The sequence below is a fragment of the Benincasa hispida genome, chromosome 9 (genome assembly GCF_027475165.1).
Source record: "Benincasa hispida cultivar pf3 chromosome 9, pf3_genome.v1.1, whole genome shotgun sequence".
In the NCBI taxonomy this organism is placed as follows: Eukaryota; Viridiplantae; Streptophyta; class Magnoliopsida; order Cucurbitales; family Cucurbitaceae; genus Benincasa; species Benincasa hispida.
In genome coordinates this window covers 93,385,724-93,404,729 of record NC_143486.1, presented here as the reverse complement: position 1 = coordinate 93,404,729, position 19,006 = coordinate 93,385,724, and the positions used below count along the sequence as shown (strand labels likewise).

The following is a 19,006-nucleotide window of genomic DNA, read 5'->3' as shown; positions in this document are numbered from 1 at the left end:
CATTGATAGACATTGATAGATTATAACATTTGACTATATTTGTAAAAAAGTTGACATATTTTCCTATATTTAAAAATAACTCTAAGTGATTGCTATGCTCCAAAGTCAAAGTAATTAAATTATGGAGATAACACAACTATAATATTCAACTGGTTAAAATATATAGATAAAAAAGTTAGAGGTTTCAGGTTTCAACAAATCTTCATTCTCACGTATTAAAACTTAAAAAATATATATTATTATTAAATTAAATATTTTTATATATTTTTTAAACACTAGTTCAAGTGTTACCCATCTATATTAAAAAAGGGGTATTATCCTTCCTTTTTTTTTTAAAAAAAAAAAAAAAAAAGACTTCAATTCTTATCATGTTTTTGTAACTATCAATTAATAATCTTTTCACAGAATAAAAAAAAAATAGTTGTTAGGTTAATCAGTTTTAATTGTATTCAATCCAAACAATTATTACTTTTAAAACACTAACAAGCTTAAATAGATATTTTAAAAATCTAAAAGTCTCGAATATAATAAATATGTAAATTTAGATAGTAAATTACGATTAACACAATATATATAAATGTCTGAATTAGCTTGAACTCATCCTCAACTATTTAGTTAGGACAACCATTTGATCTTACTACATTTAGTTATAAAAAAGAAAAGAAAAACATGTCAAATATATTAATCTAAATCTTAAATGAGTCTCAAATATGTCTTAAAATCATTCTTTTATAAGTTTTTTTTTTTTTTTTTTGGACCGTTAACCATGTCTCAGAAACGAGATGATTTGATTAGAATCGAGAATGGTATATATCACAAAATTTAACCAAGCTCTAACAAAATGAAAAGTGTAAATTGCAATATGAGTATCATAATGAATTAGAAGGAAGCAAAAGAGGGCGATTGACAGGCTTTAGTCATGTTGATAGAATTGACTTTATTTAAATTCACAGCTGAGAAAGGTGGTAAGCCAGCCATCTTGCCTCATTGTACTAAGACAATGCATCTTTTTCACAACATCAGTTTCTTTGTCCAAATTCAAAGAGTAAGAATCTGTCACACACAGACCCCTAAACCAATCATTTTTCAATGCCCCATGATATTAGGCTTTCTTTATAGCTACCCCAAATAGTCATATTTCTCATTGCCTCATCATCTACCCTCATAAAAAAAAAAAAAAACAAAAACAAAACAACTGTTTATTTGTAGAAGAAAAAAAAAACTCTATTCTTTCCAACGTTGTGATACATTGCACTTGATCTTTTATGAACGTCTCAAAAAATACTTTTTTAGGGGACGTTTGGGCTTCCAACTTGCCTTTTATGTCTTGGTATAATAATTGAAGTTCCAAATTATTTATAACCTACAAACTAAAAAAGGGTTGTTTGGGAGGCTAAAATGTAATATGGATTATTAGAATTCAGAAGAGTATTGCCCTCTGAAAGAAATAGAACTTAACACAAATTATTTTGATTCGACTGTCTTTTTTTCGACTTGCCTTGAGTTGTCTATTTTTTATACCAATTTATTACATTACAATATCCCTAGTTTTTTTTTTTTAATCTCTTTTGTGCGATTCGGGAATAGTAACCAATTCTCTAAATCTATGGAGTTCCCCCAACAACCCAAAAATTGATTTATCTTATTATTAATCAAGAATTTCGTATAAAGCTAGAACGACCCTCAGAAATTGCAAATACTATCTAATTGCTTGAAATTCCGTCCAGTAAAATGGAAGAATTATAAATCTCCAAAATAATACATAGTAATATCGCAAATAGACCCATCGCGACACCCATTAAAGGTGTATGAAGAATCAAAGGTGGAACGAAAATAGGATCATGAAATGTGAAAATAGTAAAAAAGAGGGTTGAATTAAAAACTGTCAGAACGAAGTGAGTTTAATATAACAAATTAGACCCAAAATGTTCAATCCAAACATGGATTTTGGATTACATTACAATTCAAACCCACATTTCATTACGGACCCCCAAATAGTCTAAAATAGTCTTCATCACAAATACAAACCGTGATAAATACTGATTATAATAACTAATTTAGCACTTCCAATAACCCTTTAAAATGTTGGACATGAACTCTTGTTTGAATTAAGTTTGAAATAAACTGACATTCAAACATGTTAACATTTCATCCAACATTTTACTTCAAATATGTTCAAATGCATTTTTGAAAGAGTTAATAAAGTTTATGGGCATTTTTTAAAATAATTTAGGGAAAAAAAAAGGAAGAAGGAAAAGAAAAGGTTGGTTTGGACATTTTCACAAACATGTGGTGCTCACAAACAACCGTGTGAGAGAAACATGTTATTGAATTCAAAGCTGTCCTAAATCTGCAGCCACTGCATTGTTTTCTTCAAGTTTTAAGCCAACCCCATTGAGCTGGTTCTCTAATTCAAACAATCCCACAAAAACTTTCACCAAACAAAAGGGTTTAATTAAACAAACACCACCCATGTCCATAAATGGCCAAAACAAAACAATCAACAATTATCTCATCATAATTGTCGATTGATTCTCGATAGATATAAATGTCAGTTGAGCTAAACCCTTGTTAGCTAGAATACTCATTCTATTACTAAATATTTTTTAGATGAAACTTTCTATTTATTTAATATGGTATCAGAGTTTATGAAGACCAAACAAATACTTGATATTGCTTATTACCCATTAATTTTGAGATAAAACTTATATATGTTTATCTAATATGGTTTTAAGAGGTACATATTATTGAGAAAAACCTCTCACTATTACTATAGGAATAAACAGAAAAATGACCGAAAAAATTAAAGAAAACAAGAAATCCAATCCAAAGAAAAATTACGACCCACCAAGAAATCTTCTACGTGAAAATTTGTTACAATCACACAGAATAATTCTCTCCCTGATCTTAATTACACATTCTCAAAATTTTTATACTACTCACAGAATAATTAGCAGACAGAAGCTTCAAGTCATGTTTCTAACTGCAACGATATGGAACCATTCTTAATTTTTTTTTTTAATGCGAGATAAGTATATTTTTAATATTTTGTCAAAATTCAACGGAAATATTATTTTGGAGAATAATAAAGAAAGTGGAAAATTAGAAGAAAAGGTTGAGAGCATGTGGGAGATTGGCGATGGGGTGCGGCATGTGCTGTTTTGTGGTACAGTTTTGGCCATTAAATTACAAAGAAGCAATTTGCATAAGGATAGCATTATTATTGTACATGGAGGAAGGTCGGCAAAGTTTGAGAATCTTACCTTATAGTTATGGCAACTACGGGACATGCTACAGTCGTTGAGTTATCGAGTATAATTCAATAGTAATTAACATATATTCTTTTATGTATAGTTAGATATTTAAGTTTTCGTAGCCTCTCAATCAATAATATGTAAAAATAAGATGAAATAATTGTAACGATCACCTCATTTAATAATTTCTCGAAATTTTGAAGATAAAAAGTTTAAAAATTTGAAGTAATTGTTTTAAAAGGTAAAAACGGCTAAAAATATTTTTAAGTATGACAGAATGTCACAGTCTATCAATGATAGACTACGATAGACTTCTATCACTGTAAATACTGCTAGATGTCTATCGCGGTCTTTCATTGATAGATAATGAAATTTTGCTATATTGGTAAATAAGTTAACTCAATTTTTTTTATTTGAAAGCATCCCTATATAGAAAAGTTATAGTCTCTTACTATTCATTCTATTCATATTAATATTTTTTTACCAATAAATCTTTAATGTTATAAATCTCATATCATTCTTAAATAATGTTGGTTCAACAAATAATGAATGAGAATACTTTTCATATTTTAATATTGTAGGAAAAATTTTTAGTACTATGACTACCTCGACCTCCATTCATTATTTATTATAGAAGAAACCTTTAAGAATTGTGTGATATATCATTTCATAACGTATCAAATATAATACGAAAATAACAAATATATACTATTGTAGTACTAAAAAAATTCCTCCATTATCCAAAAAAGTGAATCTTCCTCGCACATCTTAACTAACTATATCTCAAAAACTTATGGAACTATAAAGAAAATTGTAAAGTAATAAAGAGTAAATTGAAAAGAAAGTTAATTTTATATCCATTAAATATCCATTATATATATATATATATATATATTAGAATAGATGTAACAATTATTTGGGTCTTGCTAACCCATAATCTAACACATGAAAAAAGTATCATTGTGATTATAGTATTAAAGAGTTCATGAGCTAATAATTAAGTCTAATTCCCTTAAAGATAAAGTCTAATTGGATAAAATAAGTTTGTTTGATATTTGTCATTCTTGTTTATAGGTTAGGAGAGAGAAATCGAAGCTTATTTGCCTAATTACCATTAATATATAACAAGTAATTCATCATGTGCAATGTTGTAATTAGACTTTACTTTAAAAAAAAAAAAAATGATGAGGACAAACAACACATGTACAAGTTAGAGATGTTATTGTTTATATATCTTGAAATCTTAATTCTATTCCTAAAATTTCAACTTAAATCTACTGGCATTGTTATAAATTTATAATTGGTACATCTATTAATTTATTGTAAATTTTAAGATAATATAATTAATTACTGTCTAATTGTATGAAATGTTTTAAAAGTCTCGAATCAAATTAACAAAATTTTGAAAGTTACTTTTAATTAGTTTTTAAATTTTCATTGTAAGACTTACCTATATATATCAATCAAATTAAGATTCAATAACGATCTTATTATAGTACTACGATTCAAGTATATGAGGAAGATTTCGAATATATTTATTATTTTTGTCAATTTAAATTTGATTTGATGAATAAAATACTAATTATATTATTTTAAATGTGATTGGTTTGATTATAATTCCATAAAAAAATTCATATGAAAGTACCATAATCAAATTATTTGTACTTCTATTTATGTTTTATAGGCTTATGAGTTATAGCCTTGTTTTATTATCATTATTGTCATAATTATTATTTAGAAAAAGCATACTACTATTTAGAGCTATTTATAGCAACCACCAATAATATTGGATTCCTTTAGTTTTTATCATCTTCATTTCACTTTTGTCAGACTTAAAATTTAGAAATGAAGTTATATATATATATAATTTTTTCTTTTAAATTATACAAAAATGCCTTTTGATATTGAGATTTGATTAATCAATTTTAAATAGTTTACTTTGTAGTATGAATGTTCAAAAGAAAATATCTTTTACGAGTTTCTTTCCAATAAAATAGAATGAAAATTTACACAATGGTTAATGCGGAAGAATTGCAAGATATACACGATTTCATTTTAATTACAACATAATTCAAATAAATCATTTAACAACTGATGTTTAAAATGTGGTTATGTAAATAATTTTAACGATGACTTTTAAGATGAAATAAATGATAATCATAACCATAATTTTATATAAGAGTGATAATATATTTACTTTTTCTAATTTTTAGACATCTAACAACCACAACAATTTATATTGTTTATAAACAAAAGAAGAAGAGGAAGAGGAAGAGGAGTTCAAGAGTATTTTTTTCGGCACAGTTTGGTAACCATTTCGTTTTTTATTTTTGGTTTTTAAAGATCATGTCTATTTTCTTAGTACAATTATTGAATTCTTAGTCCAGAAATAAAAACAAGCTTTTATAAATTTTTTTTTTTAATTTTCAAAATTTGACTTGATTTTTTAAACCATTAGTAAAAAGTAGATAACCAAAGAGAAATTTAGATGTGGAAGTAGTGTTTAAGGCTTAATTTTCAAAAAAAAAAAAAAAAAAAAAAAAACCAAATGGTTACCAAACGACACCTAAAACTTTCAAAGTCTAGGTGTATCAGATAAACATGAGTTTCTATCTCAAAGCCAAGGTTTAAAATATTGATGTTGATATTTCAATTTTACGGATATATCTACAAAATATTAACCTCAACTGATTTGTAGAAAATATTTAAATCATAAATTTAGTTGTTTTATTTTTCAAACTGAGTTATACGTCTTTGTTAGATCCTGAACATGATTCTCAAAAGATGATGTACTTTGATTCGTCTTTACAGGATCAAAATCCAGTTTTTTATGCACCGAATATTTGTATAAAGTTTTTGGCATTTAATACCATATTAGATAAATACGAAGTTGTATCCCAAATTAATTTGACAATGAAAAGATATTCCATGTATCTTACCGATATTTATAATATCAAATTCTCAAATAAAAATTGTCATAATACTAATAGTAATTATTATTGTTATTATTATTTGGCAATAAAGTTGGAGTTGGTTGGCAACAAATTAAATTTGCACCATTTGATAAGGTCACATCATTCTCCACATTAGGTATTGTCCAAAACAAAAATGAATGCTACGTTTTGCTTTGTCACTATGCCTCATGTCCTATGTTTCTATTACTCAAATCATTCTTTTATTTCTTATATATAAAATCAATTTTATTTTATTTTTTAAAATCTTTAGGATATTCAACTTTGTCTTTAGCTTATATTAATGGGATAAATATAACCAAAAATCTAAGGCAGACATGATGGAAAATGATACATAAAAAAAAAAAAAAAAAAAAAACCTATTTTAAGACTACATAAAGAAGTTTGTATTAAATATAGTTTAATGTGCTCGATTAATTAAGACATATATTCTCTATCAAAAATCTTGATTTTATGTGTTAGTTGAATTAAAAAAAAAAAAATTAAAAAACCATAAATATTCGTATTTTGTAATTGTCTTTTTTTTGTGCTCTAAAACAATGTCAAAGTATAGTTCATCTAGTTTAAGCATATCTACTCTTGATTAAAAGGTTAAAGGATTGAATTTCCAACTCCACATATTGGCGTTAGGAAAAAGAAAAAGAAAAAGAAAAAAAAGCTCTCAATAATAATCTTAAATTGTTAAAAAAAAAAAAAGATAAATAATTTGATTTTCATTCTTATTCAATTGTGCTTTATCTTAATTATTAAATTTAAGAATGAATATAAATACATATATGGAGTGTGGAGTCAATCTATTCTCGAAATTGATAATACAAGTTTATGTCAGTTGAGTTATGTTTAAATTGGCTCTTTGTATAGAGTGTGAGTTTATAACTTAAATTTTCATATTCTCTGCATAATCTTAGTTTTTTTTTTTTTTTTTCAAAGGTATCAAATTAAACTAAGTTACAAAGTTTCAAATGTACATGAAAATCATGACTTGGACATCCCTCTGAATGAATGATTTCCTATGATAAACAAATGATAAACAAATAAAAGGTTATAAAATATCATTTCAGCCTCTAGATTTTACAATTTTACAATTTTAATCTATATACTTTTAATTCTCCAATTTAATTTTAAATATAATTCTTACGGCTAGTTTGTTGTTTTTTTTTCTTTTAGAAAAAAATTATTATCAATTTAAATTTTTACCATAAATTCCAGTAAAAATTAACTTTAGTCTCTAATTAAATGTCGTTCAAAGTATATAAACTAAAAATGAGATTTTAACCAAAATAAAAAGAGAGTAACAAAACAGAACCTTATAATTTGTAATTTTGCAAATCACTACTAGTATTATATATCCCTCTTTTAGTGGGTGCCAAACAAGACCTTATCAGTTGGGCCATAAGAAGAGCACTAAAAGAAGAATATGAGAATCTCAAATGCATAATTTTCTAAGTTTTTCAGCAATATTATCAAATACCCATTGGTAAAAATGGAAAATACAAGAACAAATATGTCACTGAGGTCTTATAAAAGATACAGATATTTATAGGAAGTCTCTTATTGTCAATACAAATGTAACAATCCACCAATAAGAAAAAGAAAAACCCAACAGCGCTGGTTAAAAGGAGAGAGAACAAAGAACTACACAGTAAAAATTATGATACTGATATTTCTTCCTAACTAAAACCAGTAGTTGATATGCAAAATTATCTCAAAATCGATCCGGGAACGTCGATATAACGTGAGAGGAACCTACTAAACTTAACTACGGATTCACTCATTTGTAGGTTCCCATGCCGACACCAGTTTCTCCACCGTATGGAAGGAAGCTTTCTCTCGCCTTGGAGTAGAATACATAGTAGAGTTCTGATACAATGGCATTGAGGAAAATGAAGGCTGCACCTGCACCGAAAACTCCCTTCCTCAAAGTTTGGCATGACGGAGGATTGTCACCGAACATGGTTCGGTACTTGGTGTGGTAGGCGTTCCTTACCGAACCCGCGAACAAGCAAACCTCAGCAATAAAGAAAAACACCCTGCAAGATTGTGTGTATTGGGTTAGAACCCTTTAGTTTGAAGTTTTCTGCTCAAGGCTAAACTGATGGAGTGAAGATCACAAATAGCTTCACTTACCAGCAGATTATGAATAGGATAACAGCCCACGCCCTTGAACCTCCAGGACTCAACGACTTCCCGCAGCAAAAACATCGGCTAGCTACCATTATGAGGGTCTGGCTGGCCATGAGAAGTAGAAAAGCACCAACTCCATAGCCTGTCGAGATGTCGGAGTCATACACACAGTAGTTGTATTCTTTTTCTTTATCTTGCACAACGTTGGCCTGTTATCAGACAATATTATACACGATTCGATTACTTCTTAACAACAAACCAATTTGCAGTTAGATTTACCAACACCATTCAAAATCAATGTACCATTATCATATAGGCATTACTAATCAGTTGAAACCAACTATTTGATCTCTTAAGTAAAGAAGAAACCGAAAGGGTACAGAACAAAACGAGTTATCGAATTCGCAATTTTCAGCTTGTTCAAATATAAGGGCTCCCATTTGATACAGCTTATCAGCAAGATCAGCTTCATGGAAATTTGAATGAGTGAACGATAGTGAAAACACAAGAGTTGTCTCAATTTTACCATTGTCTAGATCGAAAGCAGACGCCTCAACCTTTTCGAATCAATGTGCTTAGTAAGAAACAGAGAAATCTATGGAAGTTCCCTTCTACTTCAATTAAAAACAGTTCAGAATTGCATTTTGGAAAAGCCAAGACATAGTCACTAACTCACTATTGAATTACATTCTTAGTTAGTCTGCTTTAAATCATGAAAATATCAACAATCTTCTCACCATTTCCCTGACATTGTACATAACATAATATTCATACCAATATATTATCATTTTCCATTTTCCTTCTCTTTAACTACTAAAGCTACAATTCATTAACCCTAATTGATGGAGATGGACAGATACCACATTCATCAACAATGAACAAACTAATTTGAAGCAGAAACCTACAAATCATTGTTTGGTGGCCAAGAAAAACTCAGAAAAGGCAAGATTCTCTACAATTCGATTTTCCAATACCAATTTCAGCAAACCCAAAACGACCCACAAACAGAATCACAGAAATCAAACAGACCCAGAAAGCAAAAAACCCCAAATCGACAAAAATTGCAGTAAAAAGCATCAAAGAAAACGACAATGGAGCGAGGGAGAGACAGAGAGACTGAAGCTTACAGTGCTTCTTCTTTGCTCAGCGGCAACGGCCAGGCCAAAAGCAATAACGTCGAGTACAAAAACTATAATCAGAATCAATTTGGAAGCCATTGATTGAGGAAATGGTCTGTTAGAAAGGCTTTATTTCCCCCAGATCTGCTCTCTTATCTGTTTCTACTCAATTCTCGAGCAGATTCAGCAATGTTTCTCTGCCTCTGCCTCTGCCTCTGCCTCTGTCTCTGTCTCTCTCTTCTGGTTGGGGTTTATATGAGAAACAGAGAGGAAGCTCTGCACTGATGAAAACAGTGAAGAAGAAGCAAAATTAGAAAGAGAAAAGAACTTCTCAACATCTTTGCCAGTGGCATACCCAAATCCCCATTATGCCCATATTGTGTCTGAATTTCAAAAAATGTAATGAGTAATTTAATAAAGAAAAATAAAAAACTGAGCTTTCAAGTGTTGTGTTCCAACCACTCCAAGAGATTTAGCATAGCTTAATATTAGACATGCATCATCGATAAATGGTAATAAGTGTTTTTGTTTGTAGAATTATTTTTAGATGGAAAATGTTAATTATTTTCTTAAAAGAAATATAAAATATGTTAAGCTAGTTCAATGATTTATGTTAATTTTCGTTTTGGTTTTAAGAGTTTTGGTTTGTTCTTATAATGATGTTAAATTTTACCGTTGATGTCAGTAGATGGAAAGTAAATTCAACAATCAGGTTGTTGGTTATCAATTTGAGTATAATTAATTGATAAAATACTAATTATAATTCTAAATGTTTATGGTTTGGTCTCTCACTACTGCAATTGTTGAATTAAAAAAACTTTGCAATTTATAAGTTATCCTCTCTCTTTTTTAGTATAATAAATGAGAGTATAAAGATTTGAACATTTAACCTCAAACGAGATAATACATGCTAATTATATATTGAGATATACTCACCTCGATGTCGATAGTACAAACTTTATATTGTGCTCACTTTGACTTTAAAAGCTTTTAAAAACGAGTCATACTTAAGTGCATCTATGTATCCCATTCTTATCATACACAAAAAGATATTAAAAATATTTTAAAAAAGAAACGAAGAATTCACCAAATAACAAATTATGATTAGATAATCGAATAGATATACAAACATAGGTTTAACTTGAAATTCAAGTGAGTAATTTTTTTTTTTTTTTTCAAAATATAAGAATAAAATGAGTTTTCACCTAGAAGAGAAACTTAAAATAAAGGCAAGAAATTAGGGGAAATAAATTTTCTCCTTTTCTTTAAAAATAAATAAGGGTACAATGGGAATTTGAGAGAGAATTGGATGCCTCACCTGACTGTCGGTGGGGGAAATTTTGTGTATTAGAGAAGGAAAGAAGTGGGCAGATGCTTCCAGAACAATTAAAGCCCACCAGCTTTCTTCATTTCCCATTATGTCCTCAAAGGAAAAGAAAAAAAAGAAAAAAAGAAAAAACAATCCAATGGCTGATATCACTTCTTTCTTGATCAAATCAACAGTTGGGATTCCAAGAAAGCAGCATAACATAACAGAGTGCAGTTGTCAATATTATACAGTCTGTACACAGATCACTGATATTAATCATCCAATCAAAAGGATGCCATGTCATCTTATTAGTAAAAGCCTGTGGGCCCAGATATGTCCAGATCTAGATCCTTGGAGGATGTTTTGTTTTGTGTTACATAATAATATTAATAATAATAATGATGCATAAGACTTAAGACTCATGTCTTGATCTATGTTTTAAAATCTCAAATTTAGTCCATGCCTGTTTTATCATATAGTAGCACCATATCATCTGGGAGCCATCGAGTAAGTTGAGATAATGAATCCTTGCATTGCAGAAAGAATGTTCTGCTGTGTCTTGAGTTGAAGACAAGAGCTCTTTCTTAGATAAAAGTTTGAAACTCGAATCTTTTTCCAAAGGAAACAATATGGGCTTGTTGAAGTTACGAAGCATCTTAGAATATTTCATTCCGTTTTTCAGTTGGATCTAGGCTTGATTTGACCTAAAAACGTCGATTTAGTAGAGAGAGAGGGAGACTTTTTGCAAAAGACTATCAACGTAGATATATAGATATAGTGAGTGTGTATCTACCACCTACGAGAAACTATTCGTTGAAATGGAAGATGGCTAAGCAAACTTATACCAGTGAGTGAACAGTTTCATGTTCAAAGGGGTATATTATCCTCTCATCTTGTGAAAGAATAGAATGCCTAAACTATACAAGAATCCCTAAATGAAGGGTATTTCCATCTTTTGATTCATTCTTTTTTTTTTTTTTTAACATAGAAACAAAAACAGTTGGGAGGAGAAAACAAGGGAAAGAATGCAGTTCAGAAGTGATTATTTTGGGACATTGTTTGAATTACAAACATAATTATGAACAGAAATTACAATTATTACACTGTATAACATTATACAAACTGAATAAGGAAGCATTGCCTTCTACAACTCTCTCTAGAAAAGAAAAAAAATGAAGAAACTTTACCTTCTGCAACTCCAATAGAAAAGGGGAAAAAATGAAACAATATAAATTACAACACAAATCCAAACATGGCAGCATCATCCATGGCCTTATTAAGAACAAGGATCATCTATTTGCTTCATCTCAGTCATCACTCACGTATTATCTGCAGAATAATCAAACAATTTAAGCAGTCCATCCAACATGGTTACTGAACTCAATCTCAACAAACAACTCAAGACAATCATCGGCTAGAACAGAATTGAATTAACAAGTGAAAATAGAGATGGAGGATCAATCTGTGGAGGTGTTTCGGGTTTTACGTCCAAAAAAGAGCAGCTTTCTAAATCCTTTAGGTGCTTTGGGAGAGTTTTCATCACTCATCCATTTCTTCCTGGAGTGTGTTGTATACTCCGAGATCATCTCGTTACTCAAGGGAGGAGGAGTCGAGATTTCGATCTCAGAAATTTCGGGTGTGGCTACAATATGATCAGCTACCCCATTTTCACCAGCATTCAAGCCTGAAGGGCCTAAGGCTTTATCGGACAAAACCACAAAATCGACTATCTTTTCAGGAGTAAGTTCACTGTGACCATTAGAAATGTTTTTTTCTTCGCTAAGAACTAGAGGTGCTTTAGATAAATCAACAGCATCATCATCAACACCTTTAAACTGGTTTTGTTCAAGTTTATCTTCAATTGGGACAGACAAAACCTTGTCGTTTGAATTACCATTACCACTTCTGTGAACTAATGCATCTCCTCGAGTAATAAAAGTTTCATCATTTTCCTCGACTGAATGGGTAGTGTGTACCTCCTTAATATCTTCCATATCATCATCGATGTTGTCGATTGGTTGAGTTGCATTTGGTATTTCCGACTCAGCTTGTAATGCTGCTGCGTCTTCCTTGCCATCCGTTGTTGTCTGGCCATAAGAATCAGAAGAAAGTGCCTTACTCAATTTCTTGTGCCCGTTTTTTAAATTGGAAGGTTTTACTTTGTTCGAGATAAGGTTCTTACTGTCAGTTTTAGGGAGCTTTTCTGATGAGGTACGAGTGCTAATGCCATTTGCTCTTGAGATTGGCTTATTTGGTTGACCTGATGGTGATTGAGTTGCAGATACCTTCTGAGGTGTACGAGCGGTTGCAAGGCGATCAATGGTTGAGCTCCTAAGTACAGGCTTAGGTGACTTCTTGGCTTCTTGAACCTGGGATTGGCTTTTTGGCTTCTCAATCTTAGATACACCAGGCTTAGAACTCATAGTACCAAATTTACTAAAAGCACTCCTTTCAGCAATTCTTTTCTGGCGTTGAATCGCCAATTCTTCCATTTTCCTTCTGGTCTCTTCTTCCTGTAACATTAAGACAAACATTGAAAAGAAAAAAGAAATAGTTAAAATTTGGAAATCATCCATGAAAGTGCAAGTGTTGGTTTTCTCAAGGAAAATGAAAATGCAACTTTAACTTGATCTCTCTTAGAGAAACATCGATAAATGAGAAAAGGAAAGTGAAAAAGTTAACCACATCCAAAATAAGAACAACGGAAAAAAGAACTTGCCGCGAGAATTTTATGAGACCATATTATGCCAAAAATATGATGAAATTCAGAACTCTGGTAACAGAAGAGTTAAAGAAGATAAAAAGATTTAAAGAGAATGACCATGCAAAGTGCATTTTGGTAGAAGCTAAAATCGAGGCCCACCAGAGAATTTTGACCAAAAGCAAGTGCAGAAAGGCAAGAAAACCATGTGTAAATGTGTGCACGTGTGCATATTCGAAGCTTGAATTCATATCAAAATACCTTTTCAAATTTGCTCTTATGAACTGTAGTTCTGCTTCCAGAAAGTGGTTTTCTTGTTCTTGATTGGACATCATATTTGCCTTTGACAAGAGATCCTGCTAAAGCTTTGGATCTTGCTTCTTTACTTGGAACTTTGCCCCCTGTTTCTTTATTTTTATTGCTCTTCTCCAAACCAGGTGACTCGTTATCATCACCGCCGTTGGCTTCAATATCACTGTGCTTACTATTGGCTATGGTCGAAAAATTATTTTCATAGTCCATTTCTGGGGTCCAAGATGCTACCGTATGCTCCACAGCTATATCTCGATCAAGCATCATGTAAAGGTCATCTGGTTCACTGACACCAAAGGTTGCAGGCTTATCATCTCTTGAGGTTTCTTGTTTGACATACTCATTTTCGGCATCCCCAACAATGTCGGATACCATGCTTATGTCTCGTCTAGATTGAAAGTCAGATTGGTCATCAACTAATGGTCGAGGCTGAATCATGAAAGAGTCATCCGCCAAAACATCTTTCTTGTTTTTCTCTGCATAGAAGTGGTCTTGAGCTGATGAAGAGAGGTCGGTGTCGTAAATTCTGGGACCTACATTGTGATACCCATTTTCAGATTTATCAGCTGGATTGCTGACAAACCAATCATCTCCTCTTTTGTTTTTCATTCTGGAAGACACATTGGTAAAATCGGACAAAGTGGAATGCGCATTGTTCCCTGATTCTCCACCTCTTTGTGAAAATAATAACTCTTCATATGTACTTTCTCTCCTATTAATTGGGTTGGCAATATCACCAGCTTCAAAATTTTCAATATGTGTTCTCCCTTCATTACCTGAATTCCTATCTGTCACGAGGAAAGAATCACTTGAAACTTCACGCTGTCTCGGTGCTTTCTCTGATTCCAAGTTTAGCATAGGTGACCTTCCCTCGGGTTTGATTGTAAAATGGCCGTCTTGATTCTGAACTGAGGGCAGTTCACCAGAGTTATCCGGCTCTTTTTCTCTCATAAGAAGATTCTGGAAAGCATCCCATGGGCTACTGATCTTTTCTCCTTCTGAATTGTTTGATACCCGGTTAGTCTCCTGTCCTTCCGAATCATTTAAGCCATCGGCATTGCCATAGCCATTCTGTTTCTTTTGGTGACGATTGGTTGATTTATGTCTTCTCTCCAACGTCCCAACTGCATCCTCTACCTGCTGTTTGATGGAATCGCCCAATAAATTCACCCTCATCCGATGAATCATCCTCTGATTGGTTGCCCTTTTCACCATTCCTCTTTGAGGTTATGTAATTGATATTTCGTATAACGACCGTTCTTGAGGATTTTTTTCCATGTCTTTTCTTACGTAACTTTTCCGTTGAATATTGCTTTTTTTCATCATCGGAGTGTTCACCTGATTCACTATCAACACTGGATTCACTGGACTCTGTAGTTCCTTCTTGTTCTGAAGTTCTGTGAACCTCCTTATGTGAAAGTTTCTTCTTGTTCCTATGAGATTTAGAACTCCTACGACCATTGGGTTCTCGATCAGAAGCAATATTCGAGTCTTCAGCATTTGATTGCCATTGCATACTCCCTGGGTAATATGGTGGTGGCATCTGCATTCCGGGTAAAAGATATCCTTGATATGGAGGATATAAAGGACCTTGAAAGTTGTGCATATACTGAGGAGGAAGATTGGGCCATGTCATTGGCACTTGAGCTTTCCCATTCAACATTGGAATTTGTCCTGATTTTGGAACGCTACCATCTGCATAGATTTCAACCATGTAAAATTAAATCAATCAGAGATCTGTTTATACAAGCGTGTTTTTCTTTCTCGCTGTAAGAGAGCAATTCAAACCCATGAACTAGTTTTCAGACAAATCGACAGCTTAGGTGGAAGTGGAACATATATTGAATTACAATGTCTAAGAGTATCCTGTATATGTGAATCAACGCCTCAAAAGCTAAATATCCACAGTTTTATTAATTAGAAAATTCATATACACCATACCTTGATTGTTATCCAAACTTCCTTGACTTGCAGTCGAATCCGATCTTGATGGTTGAGCATTGCCATTAGTTTCATTGTCTTCACCGGCTAGTATGATACCAGAAGTTTCTGAGTAAGGAAATACTGGCTGAGAGAATGCCTGCATAGCTGCTATTTCGTCCATCCAGAGCTTATCTTCATTCTTTCGCTTGCATAAGTCCACAAAGTTTATACATGCTTCCCTAAATCAAGAAAATTATAGTACTTTATGCTTTATCTAATATTTAAACAAATCCTCTCTCAAAAATGGAAAAGCAAAGCCATGAATGAGAAAACAAACAGATATTTATCGATAATAATCTGAATCCAGAGTGCCTGTCCTCAAGAGACAACGATCCATCTTTTTAAGGAGTAAAACAACAAAGGTACTATCATATGTGAAACCGTAAATAACTTCAAAGCTATCAACAAAAGATAAATGGCAGAAACCAACTTAAACACCAAATAAGTATGAGCCTAAAAAGTAAAAAATGCCATCCACTTGTTGTCAATCCAAATAGTGGATTGATTAATTGCTTGATTTTCTATTCATACTTCAAATGTGAAATTCATGTTCAAGATGACAAACGCCATCTTTGTCAAAAGATAACATGGTAAAGAAATAATGACTAAAATGCAAGCTTGTCAACTTGTTCACTCATTCAATAATATACTTGTTTTGTGCTAAATAAATGGATGAAAAAGCCGACATTTTGTAATACTGGAGTAGTTTCCTTTTCTTCTAATAAAAATAAATAAATTATTTTGGCCAATCATACCCACGAATGCAAAATTCATACCTCAAACGTGAAGCTCCAAACGCATCAGCAAAACATATAAGATCATCAATATGATCCAGCTCATATCCTGCAACTAAAGCACGGGCATAAGCCATTGCTTGCTCTTTGTGCAGCACTGCCTTTCGTGTCTCTAGAACACGTTGAAGACGGATCCTGTAGATTACCCATTACTGAAAAATCAGTACATTGGAGACTATCCATTTATAAAATCTAACATATATGAATGCTTATATTACTTGGGATTCTCCTTCGATGCAGCTTCGTCCTTATATTCATCGGAATCACCCTTCACCTGTTTGCCCCAACCCGATCACAATAAAAGGTCCAATATCACTACATGAACATCCACAAGACATTGCATCTCCAGGGAAATGACAAGACAAATGACTTACCCTCGAGGTGGGGCTAGATCTTTTTGAGTTCCAATCAGCAGTCGTCGTGTTTCCTGTAAATTGCACGTCAAAGACCATAAGATGTCTAATTGAATGCATCCCAAAAATCCCAGAAAGTCTAAATAGCTCCAGTTATGGAAGCATCATATCATATTTGAAGAATAAAGGACAAGGTCATTGCAGTACCAATTGAGGCTGTAGTTTGAAAACCAGCATCATAAGCAGGAAAAACAATTTAGAAAAACCCAACAAACCAGGAAAATAAATAAACAGAAATGAAAAGTTCAATGCATTACCATCTGCATCTGTGGACATAGAATTCTCGATCTGCACGATCTCCTTCTCTGTAGTAACAAATCTCTCAAGAACCTCTGGCGTGCTAACAAATCTCACGAATCTGTATCAATAAATCCCCAACAGAGTGAGATTATGCAAATGACAAACCAGCCAAGGCTTGGATCCAGCACACCCAAAACTCTTTTGACTTTAATTTCTAATAATCTTCTAAATGGAATCCACAATGTGACAAGGAAGTATTGTTCGAGAGAAGGAAGAAATGACCTCTGAAGAGTGCCCTTAGTGAACCAAGAAGCATTTGATCCTGCAGCTGCGCGAAGAGTAATGGAGTAACCTCCTTTAGAAATCTGATCTTTAGCACATTTGAGGTGGTTGAGAAACGGCTGAAGAAGCCCAGATGCCAGTTTCTCTGTGGCGCCTCCATGGGCGGAGATAACCAGTTCACATCTTCAACAAACAAACAACACCAAAATCAGGACAAAACCCAGATACACAAACAAAAAATTCTCAAAAAAACTCAGAAAAATTAACCTGGTTCTAGTGGGAGTGAGCTGAAACAGAGCATGATCCAGATGGGTGCGAGGATCCATGAAAACCCAAAAAAAAAAACACAGAGAAAAAAGAAAATCAACAGAGAAAGATAATTTCACAAATGGGTCATAGCCTCAACAGCCCATTCATTGGATTGAAGCCTGGAAAAACAGTAGACGCTAGTTGCAATGCTTTCACTGCAATCTCCACATGGAAGGGTTGAAACAGAGAGAAAGAGAGAGAATAGAAAAGAATGTATAATCGCCAGCAGAAATCGATAGAGCTGGCACATGGGACAGTGAGTGAAGAGTACAGAGAATGAGAAGAAGAGGGATTTTTTTAGTCCATTATTGAAAAAGGTGGGTCCATGTGAAATTGCCGACAAATTCGTATTTCTTCACTCATCCACATAAAAATTTTCCCAATTGAATTCAAGGGTAATTGAATTCCACTCTTTATCCAAAACAATGATTCGAAGGGGGCGGTTCTAACTAATGCTTTCAGAGAAAAACAGCAAATGGCGATGGTGGGGCTAACAGAGACAGACAGGCTGAAGTTGAAAAAGGAAGCTTTATTGAAGTGTTCTCATTTTGCTTCTTTCTTTACTTTGTCATTTTCATAGCAAGATTCAGATAGAAAGAAGAGTGAAGAAGTGGCCAAAGAATATAACCAGAGAAGCAAGCACCAACCGCAAGCTTAGATTTACAGGCAGCTAAGCTTTCATTTCGGGGAGAAGAAAAAGGGTTTCGAAGGTCTTCAGTTTTCTTCTAAAACACTACTGTTTCAGAGCTTGAGAGATGGAGTGAAATGATGATGGTTGTACTCTTCTTTCCTTTCTCTATGAATTTTTTAAAAAATACCCATGAAAAGAGATTTTAATAGAAATTATCCAAATTTCATCATCTAACTCTCGCCATCACCTCATTCAACTACCATTACAAATTTTATATATCTAATGGTCGAACCTCAATCTACGAAGTTGATAAAATATTATGTCGATTCAACTACGCTCTTGTTGTCCAATCAAAATGTTTTTAAATTATTGGTCCATAATTTTTAATATTTGTATTTACAATAATTTCTTTTCAAAAAGCTATTAGTATATTACATGAAAGTTAAATAGTGGTACTATATCATATCACCCCATCAAACAAATGTGTTATTAAAACTAAAATTTCAAAATAACACCTCATAAAAAGTATAAAACTATAAAGAATGGTTGGTTTCTAACTTTATA

General features: G+C 32.3%; 2 protein-coding genes across 2 annotated transcripts; both read right to left on the bottom strand.

Moving 5' to 3' along the window:
- Positions 1-7,673: 7,673 nt before the first annotated feature.
- On the bottom strand, positions 7,674-9,952 carry LOC120087350 (uncharacterized). Its single transcript, XM_039044340.2, has 3 exons — positions 9,478-9,952; positions 8,354-8,559; positions 7,674-8,256 (listed from the first exon to the last, which is right to left on the bottom strand). The coding sequence occupies exons 1-3, from the start codon at positions 9,565-9,567 to the stop codon at positions 7,998-8,000; spliced, it is 555 nt and encodes a 184-aa protein (XP_038900268.1). The 5' UTR covers positions 9,568-9,952; the 3' UTR covers positions 7,674-7,997.
- A 1,843-nt stretch (positions 9,953-11,795) lies between these two features.
- LOC120087185 (COP1-interacting protein 7) lies at positions 11,796-18,386 on the bottom strand. The gene is given in 10 exon segments (XM_039044090.2): positions 11,796-13,290; positions 13,740-14,949; positions 14,951-15,485; positions 15,732-15,952; positions 16,550-16,702; positions 16,786-16,841; positions 16,942-16,994; positions 17,238-17,338; positions 17,503-17,685; positions 17,770-18,386. Coding segments are annotated over 10 exon segments (3,627 nt in total). The 5' UTR covers positions 17,829-18,386; the 3' UTR covers positions 11,796-12,234.
- Positions 18,387-19,006: the final 620 nt, after the last annotated feature.